Here is a 16,710-nt window from a genome sequence, read left to right on the forward strand (position 1 = left end):
AGCCAATTGAAAAACAGTCAATTGAAAAACATTCGATCAGTATTTCTGATTGTATTCTCTAATCACCCATCACATCATTTTAATGTGGGGCTATGAGAGTCAAATACACATTAGTCTGACATAATGTATCTTATCTAGCCACCACTAACGAGATGGGTGTGGCTTGACGCGTGTCCCCTCAGAGCTTCTCAAAGTCAGGGGGTCGTGGTCGACAGTGCGCACCTCATCTCTGCTGTCACATCCAACCTGGATGGATATTTGGTTTTAACGGAGACGAGAGCACTGACTCCAGCTTCACACAGATATGAGCTGGCGAACTGGGAACTCTGAAAAATACAAAGGTCAAATCAAGACGTCAGTGATCTACAGGCCGGAACTCTCAAAAGAGGCCTGAGTTCCTGAGTTTGAATTCCGAGTTGGAGCTCGTTTTCACGCCCCCCCCCCCACATAGTTCCCAGTTGTCATGAACGCAGTGAAGTCGTAGATTTCCTCGTTCCAAGTTGCCAGCGGTTTTGAACGCCACATTGATGCTCAGAGGCAGACGGCAGAGTATCATTCCCTTTGAGTCAGGAACCAAAAGTCCTCCGTAGTGACCCCGTGAAAACGTTGTCTGCAGCATTCGGTCACATGACAGCTCAATCAGCTGTTCCATTTCCCCTTAGCGGCATGTCAACTGAGCCAGGATCACAGTTAAACGGTTTGGGAAATAGGTTCCATGGTGTTCTTCCAAGTGTTGGAGATGAACAGTCATCCATGGTGTGGGACACTTACTGATGCTGTTTCCTGTTATTTTATTTTCATTACACGGAAAGTCAACCAAGTCTGTTGGTTTACACATCCATTGTGAACGACAACAGTTCCTCTCTCAATGTGAAAGATCTTTCTCAGCCCCCCCCCCCCGATAAACACCAAGTGAAATGAAACGTCGTCATGCTGTGATTCCATATCTCCACATAGTTTAGTGAACAGACGTGCGTGTCGTACTTTACCATCTAAGTTACCTGCTGCATATCTCAGAGTTCTGTGCTCAGGGCTTTTTCCGCCAGTTGCTTCCGGTGTATTCATTATTGCTCAGTACGGTGTATCACACAATGCTTCCATATGGCAGAGGGAGACACATTCATTACTAGAGTGAAGAGGCCTGCCCGCCGTCCCGTGATGGCGGGCATCTGTACAAAAGCCCACCATTCGATTCCATATGGAATCTGTTATTCATCAATACAGCCACGCAGCCCACTAAACATCCCATATGGAATCTGTTATTCATCAATACAGCCCACTGAACATCCCATATGGAATCTGTTATTCATCAATACAGCCACGCAGCCCACTGAACATACCATATGGAATCTGTTATTCATCAATACAGCCCACTGAACATCCCATATGGAATCTGTTATTCATCAATACAGCCACGCAGCCCACTGAACATACCATATGGAATCTGTTATTCATCAATACAGCCCACTGAACATCCCATATGGAATCTGTTATTCATCAATACAGCCACACAGCCCACTGAACATCCCATATGGAATCTGTTATTCATCAATACAGCCACGCAGCCCACTAAACATCCCATATGGAATCTGTTATTCATCAATACAGCCACGCAGCCCACTGAACATCCCATATGGAATCTGTTATTCATCAATACAGCCACGCAGCCCACTGAACATCCCATATGGAATCTGTTTTTCATCAATACAGCCACGCAGCCCACTGAACATCCCATATGGAATCTGTTATTCATCAATACAGCCACGCAGCCCACTAAACATCCCATATGGAATCTGTTATTCATCAATACAGCCACACAGCCCACTGAACATCCCATATGGAATCTGTTATTCATCAATACAGCCACGCAGCCCACTAAACATCCCATATGGAATCTGTTTTTCATCAATACAGCCACGCAGCCCACTGAACATCCCATATGGAATCTGTTATTCATCAATACAGCCACGCAGCCCACTGAACATCCCATATGGAATCTGTTTTTCATCAATACAGCCACGCAGCCCACTGAACATCCCATATGGAATCTGTTATTCATCAATACAGCCACGCAGCCCACTGAACATCCCATATGGAATCTGTTATTCATCAATACAGCCACACAGCCCACTGAACATCCCATATGGAATCTGTATTTCATCAATACAGCCACGCAGCCCACTGAACATCCCATATGGAATCTGTTATTCATCAATACAGCCACGCAGCCCACTAAACATCCCATATGGAATCTGTTATTCATCAATACAGCCACGCAGCCCACTGAACATCCCATATGGAATCTGTTATTCATCAATACAGCCACGCAGCCCACTGAACATCCCATATGGAATCTGTTATTCATCAATACGGCCACGCAGCCCACTGAACATCCCATATGGAATCTGTTATTCATCAATACAGCCACGCAGCCCACTAAACATCCCATATGGAATCTGTTATTCATCAATACAGCCACGCAGCCCACTAAACATCCCATATGGAATCTGTTATTCATCAATACAGCCACGCAGCCCACTGAACATCCCATATGGAATCAGTTTTTCATCAATACAGCCACGCAGCCCACTAAACATCCCATATGGAATCTGTACTTCATCAATACAGCCCACTAAACATCCCATATGGAATCTGTTATTCATCAATAGAGCCACGCAGCCCACTAAACATCCCATATGGAATCTGTTATTCATCAATACAGCCACGCAGCCCACTGAACATCCCATATGGAATCTGTTATTCATCAATAGAGCCACGCAGCCCACTGAACATCCCATATGGAATCTGTATTTCATCAATACAGCCACGCAGCCCACTGAACATCCCATATGGAATCTGTTATTCATCAATAGAGCCACGCAGCCCACTAAACATCCAGCCCACATTATATGGATACTTTGACTCCAAGTATCAAACGTAAAATGAACATTTATATTTGCTAGATAGCTTGTTCTCCATCTGCTTTTTAAATAGTAATCCAACCTCTTTTCAGCATTGTTAAATAGTAATCCAACCTGTTTTCAGCATCTTTAAATAGTAATCCAACCTGTTTTCAGCATTTTGTTTGTTCCATGACTAATCAAAGCTCATTTCTCATTCTCTTTCTTGTTTCTCTGTAGCAGATATACTGTATAGTGAGCAATATGTCGAACATCAACACAATCACAGTATTCGAATCACAATACGTATAGAATCGTGAGAATCATGAGAATCACAATACGTATAGAATCATGAGAATCACAATACGTATAGAATCATGAGAATCACAATACGTATAGAATCGTGAGAATCACAATACGTATAGAATCGTGACAATCACAATACGTATAGAATCGTGAGAATCGTGAGAATCACATTACGTATAGAATCATGAGAATCACAATACGTATAGAATCATGAGAATCACAATACGTATAGAATCGTGAGAATCACAATACGTATAGAATCGTGACAATCACAATACGTATAGAATCGTGAGAATCACAATACGTATAGAATCGTGAGAATTCGTGAGAATCACAATACGTATAGAATCATGAGAATCACAATACGTATAGAATCATGAGAATCACAATACGTATAGAATCGTGAGAATCGTGAGAATCACATTACGTATAGAACCGTGAGAATCGTGAGAATCACAATACGTATAGAATCGTGAGAATCGTGAGAATCACAATACGTATAGAATCATGAGAATCACAATACGTATAGAATCGTGAGAATCATGAGAATCACAATACATAGAGAATCGTGAGAATCATGAGAATCACAATACGTATAGAATCATGAGAATCACAATACATATAGAATCATGAGAATCACAATACATATAGAATCGTGAGAATCGTGAGAATCACAATACATATAGAATCGTGAGAATCATGAGAATCACAATATGTATAGAATCATGAGAATCACAATACATATAGAATCGTGAGAATCGTGAGAATCACAATACATATAGAATCGTGCGAATCATGAGAATCACAATACATATATAATCGTGAGAATCATGAGAATCACAATACGTATAGAATCATGAGAATCACAATACATATAGAATCATGAGAATCACAATACATATAGAATCGTGAGAATCATGAGAATCACAATACATATAGAATCGTGAGAATTGTGAGAATCACAATACGTATAGAATCATGAGAATCACAATACATATAGAATCATGAGAATCACAATACATATAGAATCGTGAGAATCGTGAGAATCACAATACATATAGAATCGTGCGAATCATGAGAATCACAATACGTATAGAATCGTGAGAATCACAATACATATAGAATCGTGAGAATCGTGAGAATCACAATACGTATAGAATCGTGAGAATCACAATACATATAGAATCGTGAGAATCATGAGAATCACAATACAGTGCATATCATATCGGCACCTAAGCATGGTGATATCGTATTGTGAGTTTACTGGCACTTCCCCAATGCTGAGAGTGACCAGGTTTGGAGACATTCTGCTCCAAGTATATCAATTCCAGAGAAAAGCGATCGGCCTCATGTCCATACTGTGATCAGTGGTTTGTTTCAGTTGCACCTACGATGGGAATCAGGAACACCCCTAACTGGCTCTGACCAGTTGGTTGTAACCTGATCGTATGAAGTCATCTCAACCAGAAAACCAGTTTACAACCAGCTCACTCTGCCTAGAATGCCCATGGCAACAAGGACATCGAAGAGACATAGTGATAAATAATCTAGCATGTATTTCTACGTGATAAACTCACTCAGCCAGACACTGTGGATAATGCTATTTTCCTCCTTAAAACAGACACTTTGGGATTTTTGGCAATGAAGCCCTTTATCTACTGACCCAGAGTCAGATGAGGCCCTTTATCTACTGACCCAGAGTCAGATGAGGCCATTTATCTACTGACCCAGAGTCAGATGAGGCCATTTATCTACTGACCCAGAGTCAGATGAGGCTCTTTATCTACTGACCCAGAGTCAGAGGAGGCCCTTTATCTACTGACCCAGAGTCAGATGTGTCTCTGCGAGCAGCTTGAAGGAAGTTGCTAACTAGTGCAATAATTAACTAGCTTTAGCACAATGACTGGAAGTCTATGGGTATCTGCTAGCGTTAGCACAATGACTGGAAGTCTGTAGGTATCTGCTAGCGTTAGCACAATGACTGGAAGTCTATGGGTATCTGCTAGCGTTAGCACAATGACTGGAAGTCTATGGGTATCTGCTAGCGTTAGCACAATGACTGGAAGTCTATGGGTATCTGCTAGCGTTAGCACAATGAATGGAAGTCTATGGGTATCTGCTAGTGTTAGCACAATCATTGGAAGTTTATGGGTATCTGCTAGCGTTAGCACAATGACTGGAAGTCTATGGGTATCTGCTAGCGTTAGCACAATGACTGGAAGTCTATGGGTATCTGCTAGCGTTAGCACAATGACTGGAAGTCTGTAGGTATCTGCTAGCGTTAGCACAATGACTGGAAGTCTATGGGTATCTGCTAGCGTTAGCACAATGACTGGAAGTCTGTAGGTATCTGCTAGCGTTAGCACAATGACTGGAAGTCTATGGGTATCTGCTAGCATTAGCACAATGACTGGAAGTCTATGGGTATCTGCTAGCATTAGCACAATGACTGGAAGTCTATGGGTATCTGCTAGTGTTAGCACAATGACTGGAAGTCTATGGGTATCTGCTAACATTAGCACAATGACTGGAAGTCTATGGGTATCTGCTAGCGTTAGCACAATGACTGGAAGTCTATGGGTATCTGCAAGCGTTAGCACAATGACTGGAAGTCTATGGGTATCTGCAAGCGTTAGCACAATGACTAGAAGTCTGTAGGTATCTGCTAGCGTTAGCACAATGACTGGAAGTCTGTAGGTATCTGCTAGCGTTAGCACAATGACTGGAAGTCTGTAGGTATCTGCTAGCGTTAGCACAATGACTGGAAGTCTGTAGGTATCTGCTAGCGTTAGCACAATGACTGGAAGTTTATGGGTATCTGCTAGCGTTAGCACAATGACTGGAAGTCTATGGGTATCTGCTAGCATTAGCACAATGACTGGAAGTCTGTAGGTATCTGCTAGCGTTAGCACAATGACTGGAAGTCTATGGGTATCTGCTAGCGTTAGCACAATGACTGGAAGTCTATGGGTATCTGCTAACATTAGCACAATGACTGGAAGTCTATGGGTATCTGCTAGCGTTAGCACAATGACTGGAAGTCTATGGGTATCTGCAAGCGTTAGCACAATGACTGGAAGTCTATGGGTATCTGCAAGCGTTAGCACAATGACTGGAAGTCTATGGGTATCTGCAAGCGTTAGCACAATGACTAGAAGTCTGTAGGTATCTGCTAGCGTTAGCACAATGACTGGAAGTCTGTAGGTATCTGCTAGCGTTAGCACAATGACTGGAAGTCTGTAGGTATCTGCTAGCGTTAGCACAATGACTGGAAGTCTGTAGGTATCTGCTAGCGTTAGCACAATGACTGGAAGTCTGTAGGTATCTGCTAGCGTTAGCACAATGACTGGAAGTCTATGGGTATCTGCTAACATTAGCACAATGACTGGAAGTCTATGGGTATCTGCTAGCGTTAGCACAATGACTGGAAGTCTATGGGTATCTGCTAACATTAGCACAATGACTGGAAGTTTATGGGTATCTGCTAGCGTTAGCACAATGACTGGAAGTCTATGGGTATCTGCTAGCATTAGCACAATGACTGGAAGTCTGTAGGTATCTGCTAGCGTTAGCACAATGACTGGAAGTCTATGGGTATCTGCTAGCGTTAGCACAATGACTGGAAGTCTATGGGTATCTGCTAACATTAGCACAATGACTGGAAGTCTATGGGTATCTGCTAGCGTTAGCACAATGACTGGAAGTCTATGGGTATCTGCTAGCGTTAGCACAATGACTGGAAGTCTATGGGTATCTGCTAGCGTTAGCACAATGACTGGAAGTCTATGGGTATCTGCTAACATTAGCACAATGACTGGAAGTCTATGGATATCTGCTAGCGTTAGCACAATGACTGGAAGTCTATGGGTATCTGCTAGCGTTAGCACAATGACTGGAAGTCTATGGGTATCTGCTAGCGTTAGCACAATGACTGGAAGTCTATGGGTATCTGCTAGCGTTAGCACAATGACTGGAAGTCTATGGGTATATGCTAGCGTTAGCACAATGACTGGAAGTCTATGGGTATCTGCAAACATTAGCACAATGACTGGAAGTCTATGGGTATCTGCTAGCGTTAGCACAATGACTGGAAGTCTATGGGTATCTGCTAGCGTTAGCACAATGACTGGAAGCCATCACGGGTGCACCTCAGCCACGCTCAAGGTCCTAAACGATATCATAACCGCCATCGATAAAAGACAGTACTGTGCAGCCGTCTTCATCGACCTGGCCAAGGCTTTCGACTCTGTCAATCACCATATTCTTATCGGCAGACTCAGTAGCCTCGGTTTTTCTAATGACTGCCTTGCCTGGTTCACCAACTACTTTGCAGACAGAGTTCAGTGTGTCAAATCGGAGGGCATGTTGTCCGGTCCTCTGGCAGTCTCTATGGGGGTACCACAGGGTTCAATTCTCGGGCCGACTCTTTTCTCTGTATATATCAATGATGTTGCTCTTGCTGCGGGCGATTCCCTGATCCACCTCTACGCAGACGACACCATTCTGTATACTTCTGGCCCTTCCTTGGACACTGTGCTATCTAACCTCCAAACGAGCTTCAATGCCATACAACACTCCTTCCGTGGCCTCCAACTGCTCTTAAACGCTAGTAAAACCAAATGCATGCTTTACAACCGGTCGCTGCCTGCACCCGCACGCCCGACTAGCATCACCACCCTGGATGGTTCCGACCTAGAATATGTGGACATCTATAAGTACCTAGGTGTCTGGCTAGACTGCAAACTCTCCTTCCAGACTCATATCAAACATCTCCAATCCAAAATCAAATCTAGAGGCGGCTTTCTATTTCGCAACAAAGCCTCCTTCACTCACTCCGCCAAACTTACCCTAGTAAAACTGACTAGCCTACCGATCCTCGACTTCGGCGATGTCATCTACAAAATAGCTTCCAATACTCTACTCAGCAAACTGGATGCAGTTTATCACAGTGCCATCCGTTTTGTTACTAAAGCACCTTATACCACCCACCACTGCGACCTGTATGCTCTAGACGGCTGGCCCTCGCTGCATGTTCGTCGTCAGACCCACTGGCTCCAGGTCATCTACAAGGCTATGCTAGGTAAAGCGCCGCCCTATCTCAGTTCACTGGTCACGATGGCAACACCCACCCGTAGTACGCGCTCCAGCAGGTGTATCTCACTGATCATCCCTAAAGCCAAAACCTCATTTGGCCGCCTTTCCTTCCAGTTCTCTGCTGCCTGCGACTGGAACGAATTGCAAAAATCTCTGAAGTTGGAGACTTTTATCTCCCTCAACAACTTTAAACATCTGCTATCTGAGCAGCTAACCGATCGCTGCAGCTGTACATAGTCCATCGGTATATAGCCCACCCAATTTACCTACCTCATCCCCATACTGTTTTAATTTTTTTACTTTTCTGCTCTTTTGCACACCAGTATCTCTACTTGCACATGATCATCTGATGATTTATCACCGCAGTGTTAATCTGCTAAATTGTAATTATTCGCTCCTATGGCCTATTTATTGCCTACCTCCTCATGCCTTTTGCACACATTGTATATAGATTCTCTTTTTTCTTCTTTTTTTTTTCCTACTATGTTATTGACTTGTTTATTGTTTACTCCATGTGTAACTCTGTGTTGTTGTCTGTTCACACTGCTATGCTTTATCTTGGCCAGGTCGCAGTTGCAAATGAGAACTTGTTCTCAACTAGCCTACCTGGTTAAATAAAGGTGAAATAAAAATAAAATAAAATGACTGGAAGTCTATGGGTATCTGCTAGCGTTAGCACAATGACTGGAAGTCTGTGGGTATCTGCTAGCATTAGCACAATGACTGGAAGTCTATGGGTATCTGCTAGCATTAGCACAATGACTGGAAGTCTATGGGTATCTGCTAGCGTTAGCACAATGACTGGAAGTCTATGGGTATCTGCTAGCGTTAGCACAATGTCTGGAAGTCTATGGGTATCTGCTAGCGTTAGCACAATGACTGGAAGTCTGTGGGTATCTGCTAGCGTTAGCACAATGACTGGAAGTCTATGGGTATCTGCTAGCGTTAGCACAATGACTGAAAGTAATGTAATGTAAGTTAGAGGTAGTTTTACCAGCCAATGCTAACTTCCTTCTTACTGGACACAGAGAAATACAAATGGTATCCATGAGTTCATCTGACTCCTACTGCTAGTCATGTTAACATATCAACTCTAAATGTAATACATGTGAAAATGCTCATTTGACACGTTTTTTTGTTGTTGTTGTAAGGGATAGGAGACATGGTATGGGTACTAATGAAACTCACTCAGCCATGAGCCAGACACCGTGGACAGCTCCGTCCTCCTGATTGATCAGAGCCTTGATGTCTTCCAGGGCTTGGTCCAGGGTCCCAGGCTGCACAGGACATGGAAGCAATGTGTTAGATTACAATTCAACCTTTAAAATGGGACAATATCCACGTTTAAATATACGCTTTGCCGTTATGAGAGCTGAAACGTCAGAATTATTTAGACCATTTAGCGATCATTATCATCTGAATCACAGTGACCTTGATTCTATTGCAAAACGCATCATACGGGGATAATTTCTGTATTTAGAAAGTTACATATCTTGAAAACTTGATTGCTGACAAGCTAAATATTTTGGGACTATGTCAACAATGGACTAATGATACAAATACCAAAAAAGACAGTTTTCCTTTAATACTTTTGAGTTTGTTTTGTTTGCAATACTAATTTTGTCCTCAACTACAGAAATTCTTCTTGATATTAAATGGCACAAAAGCGAAAGTGTGATTTTCACATGTGGGAGTTCTCTTACATGTCAAAGTGTAAATTGGATTTTCACACGTGAGAAAGTTATTAAGTTATTAAGTTATACATGTGAAACCACAAATTGTGCAGGTCTTAAGTAGTGCACTATATAGGGAATAGGGTGCCATTCCTGGTCAAAGGTAGCGCACTATATAGGGAATAGGGTGCCATTTGGAACACATCCAATACATTGACTTGTCAGTAAATACAGTGCCGTCGGAAAATATTCAGACCCCTTGACTTTTTACACATTTTGTTACGTTACGTTATTCTAAATGGATAAAATAGTTTTTTCCCCACATAAATTTGGCCAATTTATTAAAAATAAAAAACTGAAACATCACATTGACAGACGGTAAATATTCAGACTTTGTTGAAGCACCTTTGGCAGCGATTACAGCCTTGAGTCTTTAAAATATATATATATATATTTTACCTTTATTTAACTAGTCAAGTCAGTTAAGAACAAATTCTTATTTTCAATGGCAGCCTAGGAACAGTGGGTTAACTGCCTTGTTCAGGGGGCAGAACGACAGATTTGTACCTTGTCAGCTCAGGGATTCGATCTTGCAACCTTTCGGTTACTAGTCCAACGCTCTAACCACTAGGCTACGCTGTCGCTCCATGACGTTACAAGCACACCTGTATTTGGGGACACTCTCCCATTCTTCTCTACAGATCCTCTCAATCTCTGTCAGGTTGCTACACAGCTATTTGCAGGTCTCTTCAGAGATGTTCAATCGGGTTCAAGTCCGGGCTCCAGCTGGGCCACTCAAGCACATTCAGAGACTTGTCCCGAAGCCACTCCTGCATTGTCTTGACTGTGTGCTTAAGGTCATTGTCCTCTTGGAAGGTGAACCTTCGCCCCAGTCTGACGCTCTGAAGGTTTTCATCAAGGATCTCTCTGTACTTTGCTTTGTCATTATGGGGAATTGTGTATAGATTGATGAGGATAAATATATATTTAACCAATTTTAGAATAAGGCTGTAACGTAAATTTTTTTAAATAAATTGAAAAATAGAAGGTGTCTGAATACTCTGTAAAAGCTCAGATTAATGTGGTTAGTTTGGGAGTGTCTCGTTGGCCTGGCAGCTGGTTAATCATTATTATATTTACTGTAGGAGTGGACAGACACAGCCGGTTGAGGGATACGTTAATCTGGGGTCTTAATCTGATCAAATTCCATTGAGAGTAAATAAACATGGAATTGTGGATCACTACAATAATTCAAATGTAATTCATCTGTGTAGTAGAACCATTGAAATGTTCCTTATAATATAACGATTAGTTGATTTCACTTTACAGTAGCAGGCCTGTGTGTACAGTACACCGTTACAGTAGTAGGCCTGTGTTTACAGTACACCGTTACAGCAGTAGGCCTGTGTGTACAGTACACCGTTACAGCAGTAGGCCTGTGTGTACAGTACACCGTTACAGTAGTAGGCCTGTGTTTACAGTACACCGTTACAGTAGTAGGCCTGTGTGTACAGTACACCGTTACAGCAGTAGGCCTGTGTGTACAGTACACCGTTACAGTAGTAGGCCTGTGTGTACAGTACACCGTTACAGTAGTAGGCCTGTGTGTACAGTACACCGTTACAGTAGTAGGCCTGTGTGTACAGTACACCGTTACAGTAGTAGGCCTGTTTGTACAGTACACCGTTACAGTAGTAGGCCTGTGTGTACAGTACACCGTTACAGTAGTAGGCCTGTGTGTACAGTACACCGTTACAGTAGTAGGCCTGTTTGTACAGTACACCGTTACAGTAGTAGAGCTGTGTGTACAGTACACCGTTACAGTAGTAGGCCTGTGTGTACAGTACACCGTTACAGTAGCAGGCCTGTGTGTACAGTAAACCGTTACAGTAGTAGGCCTGTGTTTACAGTACACCGTTACAGTAGTAGGCCTGTGTGTACAGTACACCGTTACAGTAGTAGGCCTGTGTGTACAGTAAACCGTTACAGTAGTAGGCCTGTGTGTACAGTACACCGTTACAGTAGTAGGCCTGTGTGTACAGTACACCGTTACAGTAGTAGGCCTGTGTGTACAGTAAACCGTTACAGTAGTAGGCCTGTGTGTACAGTACACCGTTACAGTAGTAGGCCTGTGTGTACAGTACACCGTTACAGTAGTAGGCCTGTGTGTACAGTACACCGTTACAGTAGTAGGCCTGTGTATACAGTACACCGTTACAGTAGTAGGCCTGTGTGTACAGTACACCGTTACAGTAGTAGGCCTGTGTGTACAGTACACCGTTACAGTAGTAGGCCTGTGTGTACAGTACACCGTTACAGTAGTAGGCCTGTGTTTACAGTACACCGTTACAGTAGTAGGCCTGTGTGTACAGTACACCGTTACAGTAGTAGGCCTGTGTTTACAGTACACCGTTACAGTAGTAGGCCTGTGTGTACAGTAAACCGTTACAGTAGTAGGCCTGTGTGTACAGTACACCGTTACAGTAGTAGGCCTGTGTGTACAGTACACCGTTACAGTAGTAGGCCTGTGTGTACAGTACACCGTTACAGTAGTAGGCCTGTGTGTACAGTACACCGTTACAGTAGTAGGCCTGTGTTTACAGTACACCGTTACAGTAGTAGGCCTGTGTGTACAGTACACCGTTACAGTAGTAGGCCTGTGTGTACAGTACACCGTTACAGTAGTAGGCCTGTGTTTACAGTACACCGTTACAGTAGTAGGCCTGTGTGTACAGTACACCGTTACAGCAGTAGGCCTGTGTTTACAGTACACCGTTACAGTAGTAGGCCTGTGTGTACAGTACACCGTTACAGTAGTAGGCCTGTGTGTACAGTACACCGTTACAGTAGTAGGCCTGTGTGTACAGTACACCGTTACAGTAGTAGGCCTGTGTGTACAGTACACCGTTACAGTAGTAGGCCTGTGTTTACAGTACACCGTTACAGTAGTAGGCCTGTGTGTACAGTACACCGTTACAGTAGTAGGCCTGTGTGTACAGTACACCGTTACAGTAGTAGGCCTGTGTGTATAGTACACCGTTACAGTAGTAGGCCTGTGTTTACAGTACACCGTTACAGTAGTAGGCCTGTGTGTACAGTACACCGTTACAGTAGTAGGCCTGTGTGTACAGTACACCGTTACAGTAGTAGGCCTGTGTTTACAGTACACCGTTACAGTAGTAGGCCTGTGTGTACAGTACACCGTTACAGTAGTAGGCCTGTGTGTACAGTAAACCGTTACAGTAGTAGGCCTGTGTGTACAGTACACCGTTACAGTAGTAGGCCTGTGTATACAGTAAACCGTTACAGTAGTATGCCTGTGTGTACAGTACACCGTTACAGTAGTAGGCCTGTGTGTACATTACACCGTTACAGTAGTAGGCCTGTGTGTACAGTACACCGTTACAGTAGTAGGCCTGTGTGTACAGTACACCGTTACAGTAGTAGGCCTGTGTGTACAGTACACCGTTACAGTAGTAGGCCTGTGTGTACAGTACACCGTTACAGTAGTAGGCCTGTGTGTACAGTACACCGTTACAGTAGTAGGCCTGTGTATACAGTACACCGTTACAGTAGTAGGCCTGTGTGTACAGTACACCGTTACAGTAGTAGGCCTGTGTGTACAGTACACCGTTACAGTAGTAGGCCTGTGTGTACAGTACACCGTTACAGTAGTAGGCCTGTGTGTACAGTACACCGTTACAGTAGTAGGCCTGTGTGTACAGTACACCGTTACAGTAGTAGGCCTGTGTGTACAGTACACCGTTACAGTAGTAGGCCTGTGTTTACAGTACACCGTTACAGTAGTAGGCCTGTGTGTACAGTACACCGTTACAGTAGTAGGCCTGTGTGTACAGTACACCGTTACAGTAGTAGGCCTGTGTGTACAGTACACCGTTACAGTAGTAGGCCTGTGTGTACAGTACACCGTTACAGTAGTAGGCCTGTGTGTACAGTAAACCGTTACAGTAGTAGGCCTGTGTGTACAGTACACCGTTACAGTAGTAGGCCTGTGTGTACAGTACACCGTTACAGTAGTAGGCCTGTGTGTACATTACACCGTTACAGTAGTAGGCCTGTGTGTACAGTACACCGTTACAGTAGTAGGCCTGTGTGTACAGTACACCGTTACAGTAGTAGGCCTGTTTGTACAGTACACCGTTACAGTAGTAGGCCTGTGTGTACAGTACACCGTTACAGTAGTAGGCCTGTGTGTACAGTACACCGTTACAGTAGTAGGCCTGTTTGTACAGTACACCGTTACAGTAGTAGGCCTGTGTGTACAGTACACCGTTACAGTAGTAGGCCTGTGTGTACAGTAAACCGTTACAGTAGTAGGCCTGTGTGTACAGTACACCGTTACAGCAGTAGGCCTGTGTGTACAGTACACCGTTACAGTAGTAGGCCTGTGTGTACAGTAAACCGTTACAGTAGTAGGCCTGTGTGTACAGTACACCGTTACAGTAGTAGGCCTGTGTATACAGTACACCGTTACAGTAGTAGGCCTGTGTGTACAGTACACCGTTACAGTAGTAGGCCTGTGTGTACAGTACACCGTTACAGTAGTAGGCCTGTGTGTACAGTACACCGTTACAGTAGTAGGCCTGTGTGTACAGTAAACCATTACAGTAGTATAAGGTAAAAAAGTAGACTATTATTACCCTCAAAACAAAGAACCTCTTGAGTTTGAACTGATTTAGTGCAGAAGTCCAACGGTTCCCCTTGGCCCCGGGTCCAGCTCCATCCCTAGCTCCAGCTCCAGTATCAGGTGTAGGGGCAGCAGACCCTCTCTCCTCTGTCTCTACCTCGGGATGACCACTCTCCGGGACCTGGGGGCTCTGGGACTGGGGGCTCTTGGACTGGGGGCTCTGGTGCGGCTGGTTGCTCTGGGGCAGCTGGTTGCTCTGGGGGTCAGGTTGACTCTGGGGCGGCTGGTTGCTCTGGGGGTCAGGTTGACTCTGGGGCGGCTGGATGCTCTGGGGGTCAGGTTGACTCTGGGGCTGAGGTGAGGTCTGTGTCGGGTCCAGATGAGAGGAGGACTGGGTCTCTGGTCCTAGTTCTGGGGGCTCCAGCTCCACATCCTTGAAAGTGACTGTTTTACCCTCAGACATTGTCCTATGATGAGATCTGAACAAACACCCACATACATTCTGTAATAGGAATATTCAGGTGAACAAAAATTACAGCAGTCATTGATAATATACATTTTTTTTTAAATCTATCAGGTTCATTACAAGTTTGCAACAGCAACCTAAACAAAAGAAGACACAATATCTAACTGGTCTCTAGGAGGCCCTTTCTATTCCAATCAGACATATTAAAATGTTTGGTAAATACCAGGCCCGAGAGGCTTGTAGGAAGTCGAACCAAAACGCAGTGACGTTGTCAGCTGCTACAGAATCACACAGTGTACAACGGAATACGATACTAATCAATCGACGTCCATTGTACCTCCCAGTCTGGTGTCAATCACTATCAACAGAATCTCTTGAAGAAACAAAACCTTGTAAAATCGAGAAAACATATCAATACACTAAGCATTGTGTTTAATCAGTCTTTACTGTATATTAACTTTATTCATATTAAATATTATCTTTACGCGTGTTATTTTACAGACTAACCCCGCCAGGGGAAACCCATGAGAATTAAAGTGTACCAAATGGCACCCGATTTCCTTCATAGCGCGCTGTTAGACCAGGGCTCATAGAGTTCTGGTCAGAAGGAGTGCACTGCACTGATAGGGAATAGGGTGCCATAGAGTGAACAATAGCCTTTCTCTTGTATTGGTTCCCATTTACTGTTGGCAATTCATGTTTGATAGCTTTGGTCAGTGATTAGGCAATGTCTACCTGTATTCAATCCCCCCAAGTGTGCATCCGTCAATTAAATAGGCTATAATTAGGACTACTAAGTTTCATTATGCTTCGGTCTTGAAACAAAGGTATTAGACTTTAGTGCTGAGAGTATGTCATAGAACAGAACCATTCGACTACATTACGCACCAGAAATCTAACGTGACATATTTGTGTTTTGCTGTTTCGTTATTGAAACAATATCGGAGGGGGAAAAAAACGTCTTATTTCAAACAAACTGGGATAGTATACAAGTATAGGCTACTTACCAGTTGGTATTTGTGAACTCTGGGACGTATTGTTGTCAGAGGAAAACGAGTGGTATGAGAGCCAGTGAAAGATGCGCAACTGCAGGTTGCAGGTGTTTGTTTCCTTGTTCCGTGTTTTAGTTAAATGGGCAGCCACGGGGACGTACACGGAAACACAACACACTTGCTGTTCACGGTAGTTTCGGTGCTGGACAATCTGTACACTGGGCCAGTAGTGAAGGAAGGCGACACTACTCCCTGAGCTAGAGCTATTTAGCCTTAAACAAGCAAAACGCTTTAGTTAAAAATAACGCTGCTTTCTAAATTGCTAAAACGACTGAGCTGTTTTTGAGTTGGTTGTAGCCTACAGTCAGCTACCGCATATCTGATAACAATTCAATGTAAAGTTCTATATTCAAATGTGGCTCAGATATTGCCCATGCCCACCCATACATTGTGGTTACAGGCCTAGCTTATAGCCAAGCTATTCACCCTACGAAAAATAATCAGTTTAAGGGTATTTAAATATTCAAAAAGACACCCACCAAATGTTCCTACAGTCTATAAAAAATGCCCTACAGTGATTGCAATAACACTTTACTTTCCAATCGTAACAATGTTAGGCCTTGTGTATGAC

The 16,710-nt window shown here is 43.5% G+C and overlaps 1 protein-coding gene across 2 annotated transcripts in view; it reads right to left on the minus strand.

The window, feature by feature from the left end:
• tprg1 (tumor protein p63 regulated 1) overlaps positions 1 to 16,200 on the minus strand; it is an 80,350-nt gene extending 64,150 nt beyond the window's left edge. The window contains exons 1-3 of one of the 2 annotated variants that reach the window (XM_039002026.1): positions 16,095 to 16,190; positions 14,635 to 15,123; positions 9,489 to 9,577 (exon numbers count right to left, since the gene is read on the minus strand). In XM_039002026.1, coding sequence (XP_038857954.1) covers positions 9,489 to 9,577; positions 14,635 to 15,084 — 539 coding nt within the window. In that variant the 5' untranslated portion in view covers positions 15,085 to 15,123; positions 16,095 to 16,190. Of the gene's footprint in view, positions 1 to 9,488; positions 9,578 to 14,634; positions 15,124 to 16,094 lie in introns of both variants that reach the window. The other variant, XM_039002025.1, reaches the window with a different exon arrangement.
• Positions 16,201 to 16,710: the final 510 nt, after the last annotated feature.

This window comes from Salvelinus namaycush, chromosome 10, assembly GCF_016432855.1.
Source record: "Salvelinus namaycush isolate Seneca chromosome 10, SaNama_1.0, whole genome shotgun sequence".
NCBI classification, from domain to species: Eukaryota; Metazoa; Chordata; class Actinopteri; order Salmoniformes; family Salmonidae; genus Salvelinus; species Salvelinus namaycush.